The sequence below is a fragment of the Candida dubliniensis genome, chromosome 1 (genome assembly GCF_000026945.1).
Source record: "Candida dubliniensis CD36 chromosome 1, complete sequence".
NCBI classification, from domain to species: Eukaryota; Fungi; Ascomycota; class Pichiomycetes; order Serinales; family Debaryomycetaceae; genus Candida; species Candida dubliniensis.
Genome location: NC_012860.1, coordinates 2,756,967 through 2,777,413, shown reverse-complemented (window position 1 = coordinate 2,777,413; position 20,447 = coordinate 2,756,967). Strand labels below are relative to the sequence as shown.

At 29.7% G+C, this 20,447-nt stretch overlaps 7 protein-coding genes and 1 non-coding gene across 8 annotated transcripts; 2 read left to right on the top strand and 6 right to left on the bottom strand. All coding sequences in view use genetic code 12, as the record gives it.

The window, feature by feature from the left end:
- Positions 1–10: 10 nt before the first annotated feature.
- CD36_11720 (conserved hypothetical protein) lies at positions 11–538 on the bottom strand (the record flags this gene model as incomplete). Its single annotated transcript, XM_002417767.1, has 1 exon — positions 11–538. One exon carries the CDS (start codon positions 536–538, stop codon positions 11–13), a length of 528 nt encoding a protein of 175 aa, XP_002417812.1.
- A 309-nt stretch (positions 539–847) lies between these two features.
- On the top strand, positions 848–2,185 carry CD36_11710 (conserved hypothetical protein; the record flags this gene model as incomplete). The annotated part of the gene is made up of 1 exon (XM_002417766.1): positions 848–2,185. One exon carries the CDS (start codon positions 848–850, stop codon positions 2,183–2,185), a length of 1,338 nt encoding a protein of 445 aa, XP_002417811.1.
- A 135-nt stretch (positions 2,186–2,320) lies between these two features.
- On the bottom strand, positions 2,321–4,489 carry CD36_11700 (transport protein particle, subunit; the record flags this gene model as incomplete). The annotated part of the gene is made up of 1 exon (XM_002417765.1): positions 2,321–4,489. The coding sequence occupies one exon, from the start codon at positions 4,487–4,489 to the stop codon at positions 2,321–2,323; it is 2,169 nt and encodes a 722-aa protein (XP_002417810.1).
- Positions 4,490–5,001: 512 nt separating this feature from the next.
- On the bottom strand, positions 5,002–9,150 carry CD36_11690 (bud site selection/polarity protein, N-glycosylated, putative; the record flags this gene model as incomplete). The annotated part of the gene is made up of 1 exon (XM_002417764.1): positions 5,002–9,150. The coding sequence occupies one exon, from the start codon at positions 9,148–9,150 to the stop codon at positions 5,002–5,004; it is 4,149 nt and encodes a 1,382-aa protein (XP_002417809.1).
- Positions 9,151–10,521: 1,371 nt separating this feature from the next.
- Positions 10,522–10,618, top strand: tRNA-Trp (CCA). The gene has a single exon. It is a non-coding gene; the product is annotated as a tRNA-Trp (tRNA).
- A 238-nt stretch (positions 10,619–10,856) lies between these two features.
- Positions 10,857–15,572, bottom strand: CD36_11680 (carboxypeptidase Y receptor, putative; the record flags this gene model as incomplete). Its single annotated transcript, XM_002417763.1, has 1 exon — positions 10,857–15,572. One exon carries the CDS (start codon positions 15,570–15,572, stop codon positions 10,857–10,859), a length of 4,716 nt encoding a protein of 1,571 aa, XP_002417808.1.
- A 1,020-nt stretch (positions 15,573–16,592) lies between these two features.
- On the bottom strand, positions 16,593–17,108 carry CD36_11670 (conserved hypothetical protein; the record flags this gene model as incomplete). Its single annotated transcript, XM_002417762.1, has 2 exons — positions 16,593–16,950; positions 17,038–17,108. 2 exons carry the CDS (start codon positions 17,106–17,108, stop codon positions 16,593–16,595), a joined length of 429 nt encoding a protein of 142 aa, XP_002417807.1.
- Positions 17,109–17,279: 171 nt separating this feature from the next.
- Positions 17,280–18,008, bottom strand: CD36_11660 (conserved hypothetical protein; the record flags this gene model as incomplete). The annotated part of the gene is made up of 1 exon (XM_002417761.1): positions 17,280–18,008. The coding sequence occupies one exon, from the start codon at positions 18,006–18,008 to the stop codon at positions 17,280–17,282; it is 729 nt and encodes a 242-aa protein (XP_002417806.1).
- Positions 18,009–20,447: the final 2,439 nt, after the last annotated feature.

The window sequence follows — 20,447 nt, the reverse complement described above, 5'->3', positions numbered from 1 at the left end:
TTATTTAACTTTAGTAGTATGCTTTAGGTTTCTCTTTGGTTGATTTGACTTCATCATTTATTATATCTGATATTGATTGATCTTTGATTACTTCTGTTTCTATCTGTTGCGGTTGGCTGGCTTCACTTTCTTCATCTTCAGTTATTTCTTTTAAGAATTGTTCTAATTGTTCATCCATTTGAATATCAGTTTTAGAACTATATTTATTTTCAGTAAATGAATTTGCCAATTGTAATTCTTTGGTAATATTTAATTTTTCATTATTATTCAATTTTTCAATAATTTCTGATAAAATTTCAAATTTTAAATTATATGAATTAATTAAAGTTTCTAAATTTTTTTTACTATTCATTAATTCTATAATCATTGAACTGGTAATTAATGTTAAAATTAATGATTTAGTAGTTGGAGTTCGTATTAAATCCATCATTTTCGGTTTTTGTCGAACATATTGTTTAGCAGTAGTTGAATTAAATCTTGTAAATAGAATGATTGGCCGTATAAATAAGGCTTGTTTCGATGTACCTCTAAAAAACATAATTAACAGTATTAATGGTAAACCAACAGAAGGAAAAGTGTATCTTAAATAAGAAAAGGTTTGTTACCCCAAGAAGAAATGTCAATCTTCTGGTGAAGTTTGTAAAAAGAAGGGCGTGTAAATATGCTCAAAAGAGTGTAGTGTAGAATTCCCAATTGTTTTTCTCTCAATTCACACACACGCATAATTCCATCAATACAATTAAAACAACTTGATTTTATTTACTTCTTTGAATCTTCTAAGACAATCTACTATATGTCTTAACAATACATATCTATTTCCCCCCCTTTTATACTGTCAAATGTTGAAATGAAAGTACCGAAGACCACAAGCATAGTATTAGTTGTTTTGTCATCATTGACTTTTCTAAATTTTATATTGAAGTATTATACTTATTTTGTATTAATTGCATCATCAACAAAAGCTCAACAGGAACAACAACAACAACAACAACAACAGGGTCAACAAGGTGAACATCATCATATCCCAGAATTAGCACAAGAAACTGGAGAAATACCTCATCCTCATGAATTATTTGTACCGTTATTAACTTTTATACCGACAAAATCACCTGTTTTGACTCGACCATGGGTTTTATTAACTAGTGGATTTATTGAAGAAAATTTCATTGAATTATTTATCAGTTTTATATTGATTTTTTATTTAGGGAAATATTTAGAAACTATTTGGGGATCTAAGGAATTTTCTAAATTTATAATTATTAATGTTTTAATTAGTAATTTGATTATCTATATCTATTATAATTTAAAATCATTTATCGTTGAATTAACTGATGAATATTTACCTCCAGTTATATTAAGTTCAATGTCAATTAATATTGGATTAATTATAGCTATGAAACAAAGAATTCCAAAACATTATTTAATTTTTTTCAAAGGTAATTTAAGAATTAAAGTCACGTATTTACCATTTTTAACGATTTTATTAACTTGGATATTATCTTTATTAAGTGAAGAATTTTATATATTATTTGTTATGAGTATTGTTGGGTTTATGGTTAGTTGGACTTATTTACGATTTTTTAAAACTGGTGCTAATGAAAGACAATTGTATATTTTACCATTTGCATTAACCCATAAAAGGAAAAATAGATTCAATACTACCACCAGCGTCAACAATAATGATGGACATATTTTGGATTCAAGTTTGGCATCATCAAGTAACAGTATTAATAACAATAATGGTTTCTCCTTGGATGATGATACTGTTAAAGGTGATAGATCGGAACAATTTGCATTATATACATTTTTCCCATATCCATTATCAATACCAATAAAATTCATTGCCAATTTCATTTTCGAAATTTTAGTGGATCATAAATTATTAAATCGACGTGATTTCAAAAATTATGATAATGAAGAAGAGGACAATACTAGTAATGTCAATGTCAATCATGTTCGAGGAATTTCTAATCGTTATGAAGATGTTGATAAATTGAAAAATAATTTATTTGGACTTTCAGCATTGAATGGAGCACAACTGGTTTCAACCATTTCAATGGCTTCATCAATGAAAAAATTTTGGGATTGGATAATACCTACTACCAATTCCAAATCTCATGAAGCTTCTAATATAAAAATAAATATGGACAGACGTAGGAAATTAGCATTAAAAGAGATAGAATAAAGAAATTGGAAAATAATATATATATATATATATATAAAAATAGGTTACTAGTACATATGTAAATATACCACCATGAGGAAGTATTTTAAATATATAATTATATAAATGTGTGTGTATGTGTATTATCTAATTTAATTATTTGTCGGTATCTCTATATTTTTCAAGTATTCCTAGAATTCCATCACTTCGATTATACCAAATATCTACTTTTTCATTAGAATTGAAATTAGTATCTGGATAAACTAATTGAATATTATTAAACAATCTTTCAATTTGGAACTTATTGTTCAGCAAATGCCATTGCTTCATAGATAATAAATACCATAAAGCCGATTTTCTAAATCTGGTGGTACCAACTATGCCACGATTTGTAGGCGTGCTTAATTTAAGATTATTCACATACACTCCTTCTTCTTCCTCTTCTTGTGGTTGTTGTTGTAGTTTATTTTGTTCGAAATTCTTTCTGAATAAATGGTAATTTTCCAACAGTAAAAAAACTGAATGACCTGAATTATAACCTAATCGTTCATACAACAAAGCTTTTATAATCAGAAATGTACTATCATTATTAGCACTAGATAAATGCTGATCAAATTCATTATTTAATTTAATAAGATATTTTTCAATAGTATCATACCACCAATAAGAAATATTAAACATTTGACTCATACAAAGTAATAATTCAATAACAATAATCATGGTTTTAAAACTAAAAGTTTTCAAATTTAATCTTGATTTAAAAGTATAACATAAATTATCCATATAAGGTTCAATTATATCATGTTTAATTTTTCTTAAAGTATTTTTATCAGGAATCGATGATTTGATATTTTGTTGTTGTGGTTGTTGTTGGGTTTGTACTAATAATAAAGAAACAATACACATTTCTTGAGTTGATGCAACATAAACCCATGCTCTATCATTACTATAATCTTTTTTAATTAATTCATAAGTTGAATATGCATATTTAAAATCTTTCAACATTAAAGACCAATCAGCTAATTTCCTTAGTATTTGCTCCAGCAGTGATTTATAATAATAATTCTCATTATAATTAAAAGTTGAATTTGAATTAGAATTTGAATTTATATGGTTAACACCATTTTTGAATGATTTAGCAGTGTTTGTTAATAAATTAGTATCACTATTGTTATTACTATTGAAAAATTTTTTGGAAACTTGGAAAAATCTCCCTGTTATGGATTTTTTAGGTTGTAAAATTTGATCATCCCAATATCTAACTTTAGATTGCATATGAGGTATTAAAAATTTATTAATAAATTCATATAATTTACTCCGTATAGTGGAATCAACAATTTTGGGTATTTCAAATGAATTGTTGATATCATTCAAGGAAATTCTTTGTAATTCTTCATCAATAGTGCTATTTTCTACTAAAGATATAGTATTTGTTTCTACCCCCGGTGGGTTTTCCGTGGCACTGTTATTATATGACATTGGGAAAACTGTAGTATTCACATTCAATTTATTTTTAATTTCATTTTGAAAATTAATAATATCGCCATTAGCAAATTTATCACAATCATAAATTATAAATACATGAATTAATAAATCATCAATTTGGAAAAATTTCGGGAAATTATAATTTCTAAATTCAACAATTAATTTTCTTAATGTTTCAATTGAATCAGTTTCATAATCAATAATGAAAATTTGGCTAATTGGATGATTAAATGTTTCAAATGGAGTTATTTGATTTGATGTTATTAACTTATCGAAAAAGTTTAAATATAACGAGCCGTTCTCAGTAGTACTTTTACTGTTATTATCTGGGTTTGACAAATGTCTTAAATAAACTTCTAATGAACTAATACTAAATAATTGATTCAAGGGTACGCCTTCCAGTCGGGTTTTAAATTCTTCTGATATTGAATTAGATAAACTTGGTGAAGAATTTGAATTTAATTTATTCAATAATAATCCGTTACTATTGTTGAGGTTTTGGTTGTTGGAGCTTTTCGGGTTTCTTTGTTGTGCATTCAAAACAGATATCAAATCTGGTAATGATGGTTCAAATCTAATGGGGAAACTAGGATAATTTTTCGCTATTAACTGATTATTAATGATTTTAAATTGTTGACTAGAAGTACTAATTGAATATTTAGCATTATCCCCATATGGTTTAAAAATTTGTAATGTTGATACATTATCATTATTATTTATTATAGATTGGAAAATTAAATCAACATTATGGGTTGCTTCAATTGATATTAATGGAGAAAATGTATGATGTAATAAATGTTGTCTTGATGTAAATGGATCTGATCCTGAAGGGTAATCCATTAGTAAGTGTGTGTGTTTTTTTTTAATTAAATAGCAATGTGTATCTAAGTGTTTGTGTGCTATTTGAAATCAACAAATTCTATTAAGAAATTTATACTTGACTGCTGAAGATGGTGGATTGGTTGGTTTGTTATTGGATTGATTAGATTAAGATTCCGTTAATGAATTGATTTGTCCGTCTCCAAATTTTTCTGGTTCAATTCTTTTGATCTCTCTTTTGTGTGTGTATAGTGGACGACTTCCTAAATAGGAAATAACCGTTGCAGAGGGCTTTTATTGATTTGAGAAGCAAAAATATAAACGTATTATAATTTAAAGAAACACATACATACACATCCTGACAAAATATTAAATAGATATATATATATATATATGTATATATATGACATTTCCGGAAAGCAAATGTATTGATAAATAATTGAATTAATTTAGAAACAAAAACAAAAAGCAAACCAAACTTACAATGAACACTAATCTTTTATCCAATTCTCCTATGTTATTATTTCCCTTTCTTATTTCTCTCTTTGTAAATCTATTTCATGAAGTAAATCTTCTGGATTAACTGCATCCATCATTTCATCTTCGTGAATTCTTTCTGGTTGGAAATATCCGTCTTTCCTATTTTTAAATAATGCAAAATAAGGTATAATGTATAATAATCCTAATAAAGTAGTTGAACCCAAGGCACAAGCTAATGAAATACCCACAATTTTACCACGAGATAAATTCTTATTAATTTTTTTCAAATCATCCGATGATTGAAATCTATAAGAATCATCAATTAATATTGATTGTATTTGTCCAATTTGTAATGGAGAAGAACTTGAATCGGTCAGTTGTTGTTGTTGTTGTTGTTGAACAGAAGTGAAAACATAAGGAATCCACGAAGTACCATTAAATAATGCCATATTGACTAATCCATAATCTTTCAATCGGAAAACGCCAGCTATTGTGAAAATTTTTGATTTATCAAAATAAGTTTGATTATAATCTGATGGTTTATCTAAAGTTAATAATTTCATATCATTAAATCTAGTGAAATTTTCATAAATTATATCATTATCAATACGTTGCCAATTTGATCCATCAAATCCACTAATAAATTTTTCTCCAAAAACAATCATTCTTCCATCCAAATTTTTATTATTTTCATCATTCAAAATGAATTTCTCCACCGTTTGATCAAGTTTATTTAATGAATCTTTAACACTAAATGAATTGGTATTGAAATTATAGATTAAAAAGTTAATTCCACTATTGTCATTCAATTTTAATTCACTTCCAGTAATTAATACTTGATTACTTTGGAAAAATTTCATATCAGTAACAACTCCACCTATGGTTTGTGTAGTAGTAGCATCATTTTGTGGGTTTATCCATCTTGTGTTAGCAATATCATAAACACACAATGAAGGACAAGATAATGAACCAGCAAGATCAAAATCTCCACCTACTAATAATTTATTTCCTTTATCAAATAATACCATGGAATTAACTGATATAGGATCACCATTACTATGAGAAAGTTCTGCTGGTTGGAATGAAGTAAAAGTATTATTAACCAAATCATATATGACAATACCCGTAACGTTAGTTTGCTCATTAATTTTTACTGACCCATTAACCCCCATAAAAAGATATTCATCACTACTATCAACATATAAAGATTGAATCACTGTATTATCTCCCCATACTATTGAACCTTGTAAAGCAGTCATGGTATTATTTGGATCAGAATTACTAATAAATCCAACATTTTTGACATCTTTAGTTTCAAATTTACCTCCAATAACACTCAATGAATCATTCACATAATATGAGTTACTAATCATAAATGATTTATTGGCAATGACATCAATACCAAATTTACTGAAATTCCCATCGGCAATATAGGCTTGATCAACACTTTGAAATTGCATGGTACTAAACCCAGTACCACCAAGAATTTGTTGACGATCATTAATTTGAGCTGCTTGAGTAAGATTCAATTGTTTGGAAGCATCAGTAATCCAATTAGAATTATCATTGTCCCAAGTTTTAAACTTTCCATTACCTGAAAACACATAATATTCAACCAGATCTAAAGTAAGATTAGTAAATTGGTTGAAATCATTGCTAATATAATCATTCCCAAAACTATACCATTGATTATCAGAATATAAGGCAAAATTATTTGCTGATGACACTGATTGATTGTTGTTAGACAAATCTTTTATGGACGATGAACTATCTTTCCCACTCAATGCAAAATCACCAATGACTAAAGTGCCCCGAGGAAGTTCAATCAAACGAGTAATTGAATTGTTGAAATTGCCACCAAGAATTGTTTGTGTATCTCTTTTCTTTAATTTTGATGGTAAATCAATGTTTGTTTCATTAAGGGTATTGTTATATGAGTCAATAGTCAAAGAAATTAAATTGTTATTAGATAATGTGATATTTTTACTATCAGATTCAAAATTCCCTAATAGTAGCAATGATTGTTTATTACCATTTTGTTGTTGTTTTTGTAAAGAAATTTGATCAATACGGGATTCATTAGATAATTGTCCACTTAATAAATTGATTGATGAATTCCCAACAAAAGTATTATTAGGACTGATGTAGGTTTTATTATTTCTTTTGTAGTGCACCAATAATTCATCAAATTGTGAAAAATTGGCTAACGAATATTCAAATAACCCATTCAATTTTATAGGTGCCAATTCATATCCAGTATTATTTCTTGTATGATTAGTCAGATTCTTATCGTAATAACTGTCCAAGGAAACAATGTTGGCTATCACCTTGTCAACAACCATATAAGGATCTGTGACACCTTCGGTAACTGTCCCCCTGTAAGAAATTTCAATTCTATTACTGGAAGAACTTGCCTTGGATCCATTTAAATGACCATAGAACAAATAATCAAATTTATCATTTTCATTATTTTGATATATGGTTTTTGTTGATAATACATCATTGCCATCTCCAATAACTGTTACATTGACAATTGCCCTTCGTGAACAAGATCCATCATAAGCACAACCAGGGGTCATCATAATAATTGAATAATTACCCAGGTAAGAAATGTTTGGATACATTGTGATTTTAGCATTGGTGTCTGAAGTGACTAAATAATCAGTATTAGTTATGGCTGGGTTTATAGATTGAACTGATTTGAAAGTACCAGAATTAATCTGGGCATTATTATTAGTATCATCAGACATATCAGATTGACAATTGGGATCATTTAATGAATCATTCCCGTAAACAGTGATGGCGTTTTGATATAATTCAAATCCAGCTAATATTCCTTGATCACCATACCAATCAATAAGAGTCACACCAACTGTATCGACTCCAACATTATCAACAAAGGCAAATTCTTGGAAATTTGATGCGTAACCTAAATTCTTGGTTTTCGTTGATGGATCATAATATTGGAAATAAGATCCATCTTGTTCATCGACAAACACTGAATTATCTTCATTCAAGTCGGTGGCATTAAGTATATTATTATCGACATGATCATTCAAATCGTCATAATTAAGCAATGGACACCATGCATCACAATAAGCCAATTCGTTAGTAGCAGGGTCGATATAAGTTAAATTCATAATACCATTGTTAGGATAAGAATAAATTCTAAATAATTTGATTCCATTGGGGCCCTCAGGGATATAGATTCTTGCCTTGGTTGGATGGATACCTTTCATTTCGTCAGGTAATTCTACTTTCCATTCAGCACCTGAATTTTTTTGTGCTGCCCATTCGTGGTTATCAGAAGGGCAAACGATAGCTGCTGCATCTTCTTCTGATGATTCTCCATTGACTGAAGTAAAAGTACCATGTCTAAGAGAAATCAATTGTTCAGCACTAATAATTGATGTGTTACTGGTGTTGTGTTTTTTAGTATTATTGGATGTGATATTATGAACCAATAAATCAGACAATCCAAGAGTATCAAATTGACCTCCAAAAAGAATAGACCCCAACTCTTCTTCGTCTTTTTCTCCATTTAAAACTTTAGCAATCGAGTTGATTGAAGAGTTTGGTCCAAATCCTTGGAAGGGAGTTGAGTTGACTTTTTTAGCAGTAATATTATAAACTGCTGCACTGTATGTATTGTTGAATTTAAAATCACCACCCAAATAAATCAAGTCGTTGTCATGAAATATAGTTTTAACAGTGCCATTTATATCATCGTTAAATATTTTTGTTACTTCTTTGGATGAGATGGTGAAAATAATGGGACTAATAACTGATTGATTGTTGAACAGAGTAAAATTACCATTCAATATGACAGAATCATTGGAGATTTTTGATAATTGATTCACTTGTCCATTTATATCAGCAAATTTCAAACTATAATTATTGGTAATATCTTGAAGATATAAACTATTGGAGAAACTTGTTGATGAGGAATTTGAAACATCACGCTTTTTTTGAAATATTGATACTGAATTATCAGGATCATTAACTATTTGTGAAGAATTAACAAAGGAATAAAATGATAATTCTTCAAATGAACCGAAAAGTCCTATTCTATCACCTGTATCCTTATAGTTTAATGTTGGTTGTGATACTGATTGGAAAAAGGAATTATCGTTATCATCTGCTTGACATAGTTTAATAATTGATATTAGAAGCAATAATAAATGATGGAACTGTACAAACATTGTAACAATAAATTATTAATATATTATAGATGAAAGGAAATGTGAAAATAGAATTATAGGGATATAAACGAATGACAGATTGGTAGAAAGTAGAAGATAGGAAAATACTAAAAAAAAAAACTAAAAATGTTAATAAGTTATAATGAAAGTGGTAAGTGATGGTTGTGATAACAGTAAGGGGGGATAGGTAGCTATTGTTGTTGTTGATGGATATGTTGTTGATATGAGTTGATTTCAAACAAAATCAAAAAGTTTACAACACTACTTCTTGGAAAGAGGCTTCCAAAAAAAAAAATTGGTGTGTGTGTGTTGTAAAAACAAAATTAAAAATAAGAGTATATGGTAGTGTAAATGAGGATAAAACTAGTGAAAGTTGTTTGATGTTTGAATTTTTTTTTCTGGTTTTTGGTTTTGTGTTATTGTTTACAAAATTTAGTTTTACACACACGAATATATTTTATCACAGGGTACACTACCACTAGTGTACTATTCTTGTTTTATATTTCGTGTTCTACGCTTTCTTCTTCGTCTATATATAATTTACCTTTGTCCACCTTTTCTAATATACTATCGTCTATATCTCATCTTATTCTACCACAGGATAGATGATAATATTGGGACCAGGAACACATACTCTTGGACTTTCGATGCCGTGCCATTTTTTATTTTTTTTGTCGATCGACCTGCGTCGTCTTTCCTCGTCTCTCGCCAAATGTAAGTGAAAATAAGGGTTTCCTAAACCTTATGGTGTCTGATTTCGTTAGTACATGGATCCTGATAAACTGACAGACTGACTCTACAAAATATTTCATATCACAACTCATCTTAATCACTTTTTTTAAATTAAAAAACTTATATATGTCAATGTCAGCCATTCAATTGTACTAGTAGGGCGTGTATTGTTGGGTGAATTGAGTTTTTGTGGATTCTTGAGAGACAATTCATATGAGGAGTCTACAAGTCAATGTCATATACCGTTATTGTTTTGCTCTTGTTCTTATTTAATGCTCAAATAATTGTAGGCTGTTGATTCCGTCCTTGAATATTGATTAATTTTGAGTTGATAATCAAGCCCCTAATTGATTGTTTATTTTTGTTTAGCTTCAAAGATGAGTTGATAGTGATAATTTATCTTGCAAAATTTTGAGCCAAATATTTAAGACAAATTTTGTTAAAAATGAAAAAACTCCAAAAATGTTCGTTAACTTTAATAAAGCCGGTACAACAAGCTACCAGCCACATCTTACAGTAGATCTTAAGCACTGAACATGAATTAATTTAACAAATATATAATTTTACAATAATTTTATAAAAGAAATTAATTAAAATTATAACCACATATCAAAGTAGAATAATTTTTGGTCAACAATTGGAGCTGTAGCTCAGTTGGCAGAGTATCGGATTCCAATAAGAGGAATTCTCGGTTGTAAACATCCGACGGTCGCAGGTTCAAATCCTGTCAGCTTCACTTTTTTTTCGCACCACCAACCCCCACGTTTTTCTTTTTACCTCTTGGTATTCTTCTAAAATTGGGGATATGTCAATGGCTGATTAAATCTTTCTAAAAATAAGATAACTTGAGAGTCTAATATTCTTATGCTTATACTTTTTTGACATACATTCAAATGTATCTATTTATATAAAATTACAATCAACAACTCATTTTCTTTTCAACTCAATGTCAATTTCCATTGGCTGCTTAGCGATCAAGATGGTGCAGGTTTGCTTACTTCCTGTTGTTGTTCTTCCTCTTCATTATCATCAATATCAAATAGTCTTTCATCCCTAGGATTTGATTGTTCACCTTGTTGCGCTTCAGTTTCAGTTTCCTCTATATCATCAACAAATGGCGTTCTAACTAAATTATCATCCTGATTGAACACTGCATCTTCTAATTCATCGTCCAAATTATCTTGATAATCACCAAACAATTCTTCTTCTTCATCAAAATCATTAGGCACAGAAACATAATTTCTACGACCAGGTGATCTTCTAAAGATTACATTACCCAATTTTTCAAGCATCATACGATCAATTTTCCGGATTGTTTTAACAGTAGCAATTAAAACCGCTACGGTATAAACACCACCTTTAACAATCTTATTAACAACAACATCTATTTGATCATTTTCAATTGGATTAAAATCATCATCATCATCATTCAATCTAATTTGTCCTAATCTTTTAAATCCACCATTTCTTCTAATACCTCGATCATATACAAACAATACTGTACCCAAAAATATAATCAAGGGGATAAATATCAAGAAAAACAATTTATGGCCCTTAACTTCACGTCCATAATATTCATTGAATATTTTTTCTTTACCAGGACATGGTTTAGGGTTCCAATTATCAAATTGTTGACCTCCTTTACAAGTACTCAAAGGGATCTTCCTATAACCAGTACTTTCAAAATATTGGAAGGCATTTTCTTTAGAACACATGGTAGTTTTCCTATCAGCTGAAGTCATTCCTTTCACTAATTTACAGGTGTTATCATTAACATCTCTAACATAGTTATAATCACATTCATAATCTCTTCTTGTACATGAACAATTCTTCTCCAATTTATAACCATCAGATAATGGTGCACTACCAATGAAACAATCAGTGTGACCATTAGCACGACGTAAATATTTGGATTCATGTCCAAACATACATTTATCACCACCAATTGGATGTACAGGTGACCAATACTCATAATCATCATGTTCTGGGTCATCTAAATTCAACTGACATTGACGAGGATAAATGTTAGTGAAATCAATGGTATATGTTTGTATATCTCTATGATCCTTTGAATTTTGAGCAAAGATAATAAATTTACGTGCTGTATCAGTAGGAACTGTGGCCAAATCATGAGCTTTGATTTTATAATCAGTAAATCCATATTCTTTCCAAGTTTGTCCTTCATCTAATGAGTAGTACAATACATCAGTTTCTTCCACGGCATTAACTAAAACCAAAATAGTCCCCTGATCTCCATATTCCCACATGTATACCCCCTTTTTGATTTCTTTCCAAGTGACACCACCATCAGTACTCAAAAATGTTGCTGTTGATGAATCATCCATTGGAGTTAAAAATTCACCAACATTCCCTACACCAATCAAAAATCCTGTAGCAGATCCACTTGAAAATGTATCACGATAATCAGCACGTTCAGTGAATCCATGTAAATGTAAAGCACATTTATTTAAGGGTTGACCAGTACATTGATACTTTTTACCTTCAGAATCAACGGTTGGCGGTACTAATTTATCCCATTCACTACCATCATTATGAGAAATCAATGTTTGTAAATTTTTAGTACCTTCATTAGCTTGAGCATTGGCAACCACATTAGCAATAATAGTTCCTTCTAATCCATCAATTTTATCAAAATCAACGTATCCAACAGTGTTTCTATTGACATTATCAAGAGCAAGAACAAAATAAGTACCATTGGAATTCGATTTAAGAAGTTGACCATATTCGAAATTCGGTTTTTCATTGGTTGTGACGTGCATGAATATAGCTTTGGAACTTGAATCCAATACTGTGAATGCTTGATGTGGCTCCACTTTTAAATCATGAGGGAAATCAGCATCAGCAAATACATCACCATCAACAGTAACTTTTGATAATAAGGAATCCTTCTTGTCATCGATTGTCGCAACAACAACATAAGTCCCAGCAATTGCATAACCAACAATATTTTCAAATACTTTTTTAGGTTCTTCCAGTGATGATTCCTTTAAGCTAAACAAAGCAAGTTTATTATTATCAAGAGAATTCTGTGCTGAACAATAAATTAATTCATCATCTCCAGATTCCAATACGGCTCCGACATAATCACAAGTTTTCACATTAGCCATCAATTTATTAAAAGTGGCTCCAGCATCATCAGTGATATAAGCATTAGATGTACATCTACCATTTGATTCGCATTCTTCGCCGAACCAAATAAATCTTTCCACTTTTTCATTATGGAATGCAATAGCTCTATCAACTCTTGGAGATGGTTGAGTAGGGATCCTCCGTTTAATGAATGTTGCACCACCATCATCAGAAACATAAATAAGGTTTGTAGCCGTTATAAGTATAACTTGACCAGGAATTGGACCGGCATAAAATCCAAGAATTTTATCAGATATCGGTACTCTTACAAATGAAACACCACCATTATTAGATATCCAAACACGATCATCCATGGTTTTAATAACAATATTATCAGCAGCATTTTTATCTTGAGATTCAGCAATATATTGATATTGGGCTAACTTACCTTCAAAATCATTAATATGAACTTCAATTTGGTTTGAATCACCTTGATTAGGATTTTGCTTATCACCATTATCACCATCAACATAATCTGAACATTTTAATGTTTCTTGAGAAACAAAATCTTCCAATTTTTTATCACCCATATTACATTTATTTCCTTCAACTAAAACTTTATTAGGCAAACTAAGTTCGCTTTTAGATTGACATAATCGGCTAAGTTGTTTACGATCAGGAACACACACATTTGCGGAATCCTTTTCCAGAAGTTTAAACCCGGGCCCACATTCAAAATCATGTTCAGTACATTGACAAGGATCTTCAATCACTTTGACGTCTTCAAATAATTTATTGACAAAACATTGTGCATCTTGCTTTCTTCTTCTAAATTTTTCACGATGACCATAAATACAAAGAGGCTCATCGTCAATATTTGATTTCCGGGCAACAAACTCTTCAAAATCATCATCACCACAGGTCTTACCATCAAAGGCATTGGTGAAATCAACGGAATAAATATATTCATTTTCAGATTTTCTAGAATCATCAATACCACCAATAATAAATTTCCGTGAAGTGCCATCAATTGTTGTTAATATGCTTAAAGGATAAATTGGATGTTTCAAATCAACTTTATCCCAACTTTTACCTTGATCTAATGAGAAATAAAAATGCTTGGCAGCATCATATTTCTTCTTACCATTATAAGGAACTGCCAAAATTACATTACCTTGGTCACCAAAGGCAAATACAGCCGGGAAATCTAATGCCTTATCCCATGTTACCCCTCCATCACGTGACACGTAGGTTTTCATTTTATCAAATTTATGAGCCAAATTTTTACCTTTATTACCTACTCCTAACAAGATACCTGGGGTTGGTCCAGTAACAAATTTCCCTTCACCATCCAATTCAGTAAAATCCCATAAATGTAATGAACAATCATCTTCAATCTTACAACTATTATCATTGAGTTTGATTAATGACCAATCTTTACCATCATTAATAGAAACTTTACTAACAATATCTTTGGCATAAGTACCACCAAATAAATTGTCCAACAAGGATTTATCACCATCATAAGGATTATTAGAATCGACTCCAATATTAGCTATCCAAGCACCATCAATATTTTCAATTTTTTGAATGTTCCCACCAGCAACATTATCTAATAATTTAGTGAAATGTAATCCAGAAGAATCAGAACCATAAAATGAAGCGGTTTGGAAAGCACGAGAATTATAATCCATAATTGTCAAAAATAATGACGATACAGAAGATGGTAAAAATGACATAACACCATATTTAATATCAATATCTAAATCTGCTCTAACAAAATTTTCACCATCTCTTGATACATAGGCATTAATTAATGATTTTTCATTAAATTTATCCATTCTCAGTACAACAATCATAAAATCTTCTTCTATTTTAATATCAATAATTTCTCCACTTGAAGAATCTAAAGGTTTAATTTTAATTTCATTTTTAGTTTGGAAAAAATCATTTGAATTATATAAATGGGATTCAACAATATGACCATAAGAATTCAATTGATTAACAGTACAAAAAACAGTTTCACTATTACCAATTTTCGAAGTTTTAGTAGATTTAGCAAATCGACAAACATGAGCATCCACAGATAATTTAGTTGGTTTTGATTTAAAACCATCTTTAGTATAAAAATATCTATGTTTACAATTCCGATTTAATCTTTGACCTTCAGGACATTCATAATTGGAAATCATCAAATAATTTGGATTTTCAAAATTAAAAGTAATTTTCGGGATTGATGCCATTTCACCATTAAAAAGATCAATTTCAAATGTCCGCCATCTATTACCTTGATCTTCCGTAATATATTGTTTTTGAGAAAGTGTCATGGCAAAGGCACGATTCTTATTAGTTGGATCCATTTCAAAATAAATAATAGGGTCTTTAATATCAGAAATTTCTTCGAATGATTTACCATCATTTTTTGAAATTAAAAGATGGTCATCTCTTAACACTAATAAAGTAGAAGAATCATCAAAATATTTGATTTCTCTTGCTGGTGAATTGTTTTTCACAACTGATATATCTGGAGTATATGCCGTTGTTAATGACAAAATAAATGCTAATAAGAATATTAGCCAATTGCAATTATTGTTCCTCATTTTGAAAACTTGTCTAATGAGTGTTATTGGAAATGAAAAAGGGGTACCAATTGACGAAAGTCTTAATATTTAAACTAGTTTGATAGAAGCAATTTGTTTCAAATGGAATAAATATCTGAAAGAAAATAGTTAACAAAATCAGGGAAAAACCAAACAATTCTTTAAAATTATACTAAAGCGTATCAAATTGAATAATTTCTATAAGATTATTGTCCTTTCAATAATAAATAAATAAGCTGTAATGTGATGTAATGAATAATATAAAGATCTATATTTCCAAATAAACAAATTTTATCAAAGAAGAAAGAAAAGAGAGAAAGAGATTACAACAATGTGAAAAAAAAAAAAGGGAGAGAGAAAGAGTAGTGGTGGTTGTAAATGTCGTTGTCAGTGATAATGTCTCTCTCACACCGGGGGTTCATATAAAATTAAAATCTTTTGCCCTGTGAAATAGTCACCACCCTTATGTTGTTTAACAGCAGCACATCTTGATATTTATCTATATCTATATATCTTAAGTTACACTCATTTTGATGTTATTTTTTTGAAGTTAGAGCAAGTTATGATTAATGTTACTAATATATTGAACAAGTTGTCTGTGTATTAGTTCATCTGCTGAGTCAATGGAACTGTACTCGGTGTGAATACTTTCTATGTAATTAGTATATGCTTCTTCCCTCATCAACTAATCTATTCCATAAATGGAGCATACACTGGAATGAATAAAACTACCTTAAACTATAGGGAAAACAATTAGAACCAACAAATTGTTCACGGATAACAATATATATTCAGGGGGAGTAGTCTACCAATTGTATGTGAATAAGGGAGCTTAACCAACATACGTCCAAAATTGGTAATCAAATTGATTTAACTTACAAATTGGAATCCAATATTGATTTCACATAGAGGGGCCACAATTGTAAAAAGTTCACGAATCGTACTTTCTTCATTAATATATCCCTCCTCCCTTTCATCTAACAGCTCTATTTCTTCCCAATTCTTTTGAGCACATAACTTTTATATCACTAATCCTAAAAATTCACCCAGTTTTTCAATTTTTATATAACAATTTATATCAATCCCATAATAATCATTTAAGCTAAATATATAACTAAATAATCCATTATTGAACTTTTCATAATCTTGTTTATAAATCTTTATAATTATTGAATTATCATGAGTAGTTGTGGTTGTAGTGGTTGTGGTTTGTGATAATATTTCAAATGGAATTGATTCACCAATTAATCCATATAATTTATTCATACTTTTCAAAATTAATGATTTCCATATACTTGGATCAATTTTAATTTTATTAAATGATTCTTCTAAGTTTGTATTATTATTATTTGTAAGTGGTATATCTGGTTGAGGAACACTTGGAAATGGGGTTTGCTGTTGTTAGTCATTTAAAAGAACTGTAAAATTCTTAGTATATTTTCTATGAGAAGTTATTATTACATACATTCTAAGATTCATATAATACCATATATTACTAGTTAATTTGGTATTATGAATTGTAATTTCTTCAGTCATTGTTGTCAAATTATCAGTAGAATTATAAAGAATGAAGTCTTGGGTGTTTCAATGTTTGAATGGTATTTTTTTAATTCTACTTTTTCAATGATGCGTGTAACGTGACCTAAAAAAAATTTCTTACTGTTCTTCTTTTTGCAACAAATCAAACTCTAATAATTTTTTTTTTTGTTATATTTGTATTATAACATCACTAGAAGATGTAGACTGGGATGTGGAAGACGATTCTGTAGGTGAGCTTGATGACTGTAATAATGGGGTTTTGCTCTCATTATTGGTGATAATCCCTTGATTGATGTTTCGATCTTTGCCTTTACCTGGTTTTAAAATGTTTTCTTCACTTTGGGGACTAGTTGGTGTGGTGTACAAAGGAAATATCTTTAATTTACTATAATGTTCTTTATTATGAGGATAATTTTGCTTTTGTTGTTGCTGTGACCTTTGTTGAAGCTCTCGACGTTGAAAACCCTTGTTGTATAAACTAGATAGAGGAGCACCACCAAAGGGAACCAGTTTATTAGTATCAATTTCAATTACTGGTATAGCAATTGGTGTTATTGGTGATGATAATGATATTGGACTGATAGGTGGAGAAGAAGTGAAAATTGGTTGAACTAAATCTTGTATAAATGGATGCGATGGACTATAACAATTGGGTAAATTTGAATTAGAATGTGTTTGACAGTATAATGGTTGTTGAATCAATATAAAGGCAGAGATAGGATATACATTGTTATTGTTTGCTGAACTTGTATGAAATCTTGTTGACAATTTGGGTGGTGGAGTGAAAAATGGTAGCTGTTGTGGAGTTGTAATATCCAATTCATGAAGATAAATATCATATTTATAAACGTGTCTTAAGTTTAATAATTCAGTTGGCAGATAAGTCAATTTACTCATTTAAACTGATCTGAAAGATTTGTTTGTCATAAAATTGTTATTTTTGTAATTACTTTAACGAAACTGTTTGTGGAGAAATATAGTTGCGAAAACAAAAGAAATGAAAAGACTTGTAATAATTACAAAAAAACTCTCCCTCTCTTCCTTGTTGGTAAACAAAAAATATAGTGGTCAAACATATTCTATTTTCACCAATAAGTTTCTACCAATATCAAATGCATTCTTTTTAATTTTCATGTATTCACAGCAACAACCATTTGGTGGTTAAATCAATGTTACGGCATCCCTAAAAAATAAACGTACGATAATTGAGTAGGCAATGAAACTACTATTTTGAGAAATGATCTCTCTCTTTCTTGCATACGGTTTTTACCAATTTTGATCAAATACTACCATAATGGTTTTATGCAGTATCTGGAATAATGAATTGCGGATAACTAGTGTATGTTGTAATATGCTTGCTTGCTTGCGTGAACGTAATTGATGTACTTTTCTCGTAACTGTTTTTATGAGTACAAGTGTGTTCATGTTAGTGTTAATATTTGGCACGGAATATTCTCCCTTTCCTCTGTTTGTTTCACACTCACCAATACATACAAACACATAGATATACACAAGGAACAAAGTAAACTCAACCAACAAGAACATCCGATTATCTGCAATAATTAAACAACAAGGGTTTTGATTAACAACAACGCCACCACCACCACCGTTGAGGGAAACAATCACAAATTGCAACAAACAAAGAAAGGAAGAAAAAATAAAATTCTGAGGAGGGGGGTGTGCAGAACAGAAGAAAATGAAAGCGAGAGAAGATTTTCTGTAGATTCCTTCTTTGTAAACTTATTATATATTATTGTTGTTAATTGTTAAACATCATTCACTAATTTCCAAAATACCGTTTAGCATTAAACAATATTGTCATTCAACAATTTAATGATGATAATAGTAAGTTATCAGGTTTTTATTTGACGTCTCTACTTTTCTTTTTTTTTTTTTCTTAAGTTAACTTTTAGATAAGAATCGTTAGACCAGCTGGAAATTTAATGTCATATTACAAATTATCATTCTTGATATCATTTAATTACCCCTTCGACTTCACTTCTTTGCAGTACTAGTTTGTACAAAACCAAATGTTGGAATATTCAAAAAAAAGAAAAAAGAAAAAACGTTGGATTTAATTGTTCGGATATTCTTGCTTTATTATTATTAGTATTATAATTATTATATAATATCTCACGTTCTATTTCCATTTTTTTCGGCTTACTTTTATTTATCAGCAATCAAAAGATTATCACAGCTAAGGAATAGGAATATGTCTGCATTAAGCATGCTCTCCCTCTTTTTATTCTGAAGTAGAACATATTAACAATCCATTTTATAAGTTAACTAGTCTCGAGTATTCAAGTGGAGGAGGGGATGTCAATTGGATTCAAAATATAACTCGAATCAATTGTCATATTTATCTTCAATCGGAGCAACAAAGACCTAGGAAAGCCAACAAATCCAAGAAATTCGAAACACACTTACTCTTTTTTTTGTAAAAATTGATTGAAGTGAAGACAATAGGAATCCTTTTGGTGAGATTGATGATGATGACGCCAACTTGAAAGGATCAACTTTACGTACTTTGCATTCAAAACTACGACGATTACGTCAAATATTGCAGCCGTTATTCCATATTAGACCAAATAGTTTCCCAATTCATACCTTAATTAAACAAGATGAGGAAGAAAAAAAAACAAACTAAAAACACTTCTTTTCAAGCTGAACCACAACAATTATTTGAAATTAGACGTTGAAAGCAGCTCATAAGTTGTGGTGGTTGTAGATATAATTGAAGTTGATATTGATGGTTGTAAGAAAAAGAAGCTAGACAACCAATACAACTTCAGCACAAAGTACACGACTTGTCACAAAACCCGAGAACAAGAAGAATGAGACAATAAAAATTATTTCAGACACAAAACAAACAAATAATATTAGAATTTCTTTTTTTTTTTTCTTAAAGTATTCAATCATCATTTTCTCTTTAATTTATAGATTGTCTTACTAAAAATTTAACTTAACTTAACTTGCTCATAGTCCTGCCCGACCCCCAATTGTATTCTACAAACAATATATATACACATCATTTACTTACTTACTTAATTACGTACATTGATTGCTTTTCTCATAACTATCTAAATTTGATTTAAAACTTGCTGTTTACTTAATTGAAATTTACTTACACCCCTCCCTCCATCCCATTTACCCCCTCCTCACCCATCCATCACCCCCCTATTCTAGTACATTATTTAGAGTTGAAAAAAGATAATATAGATATAAAGTGATAGATACCATTATAACTATATTTCAAGAAAAAGACATAGCAAAATATATTACACTTTATACAACAACACAAACAATATCAACAAAGTTTAGTGTGTAAGTGTGTTG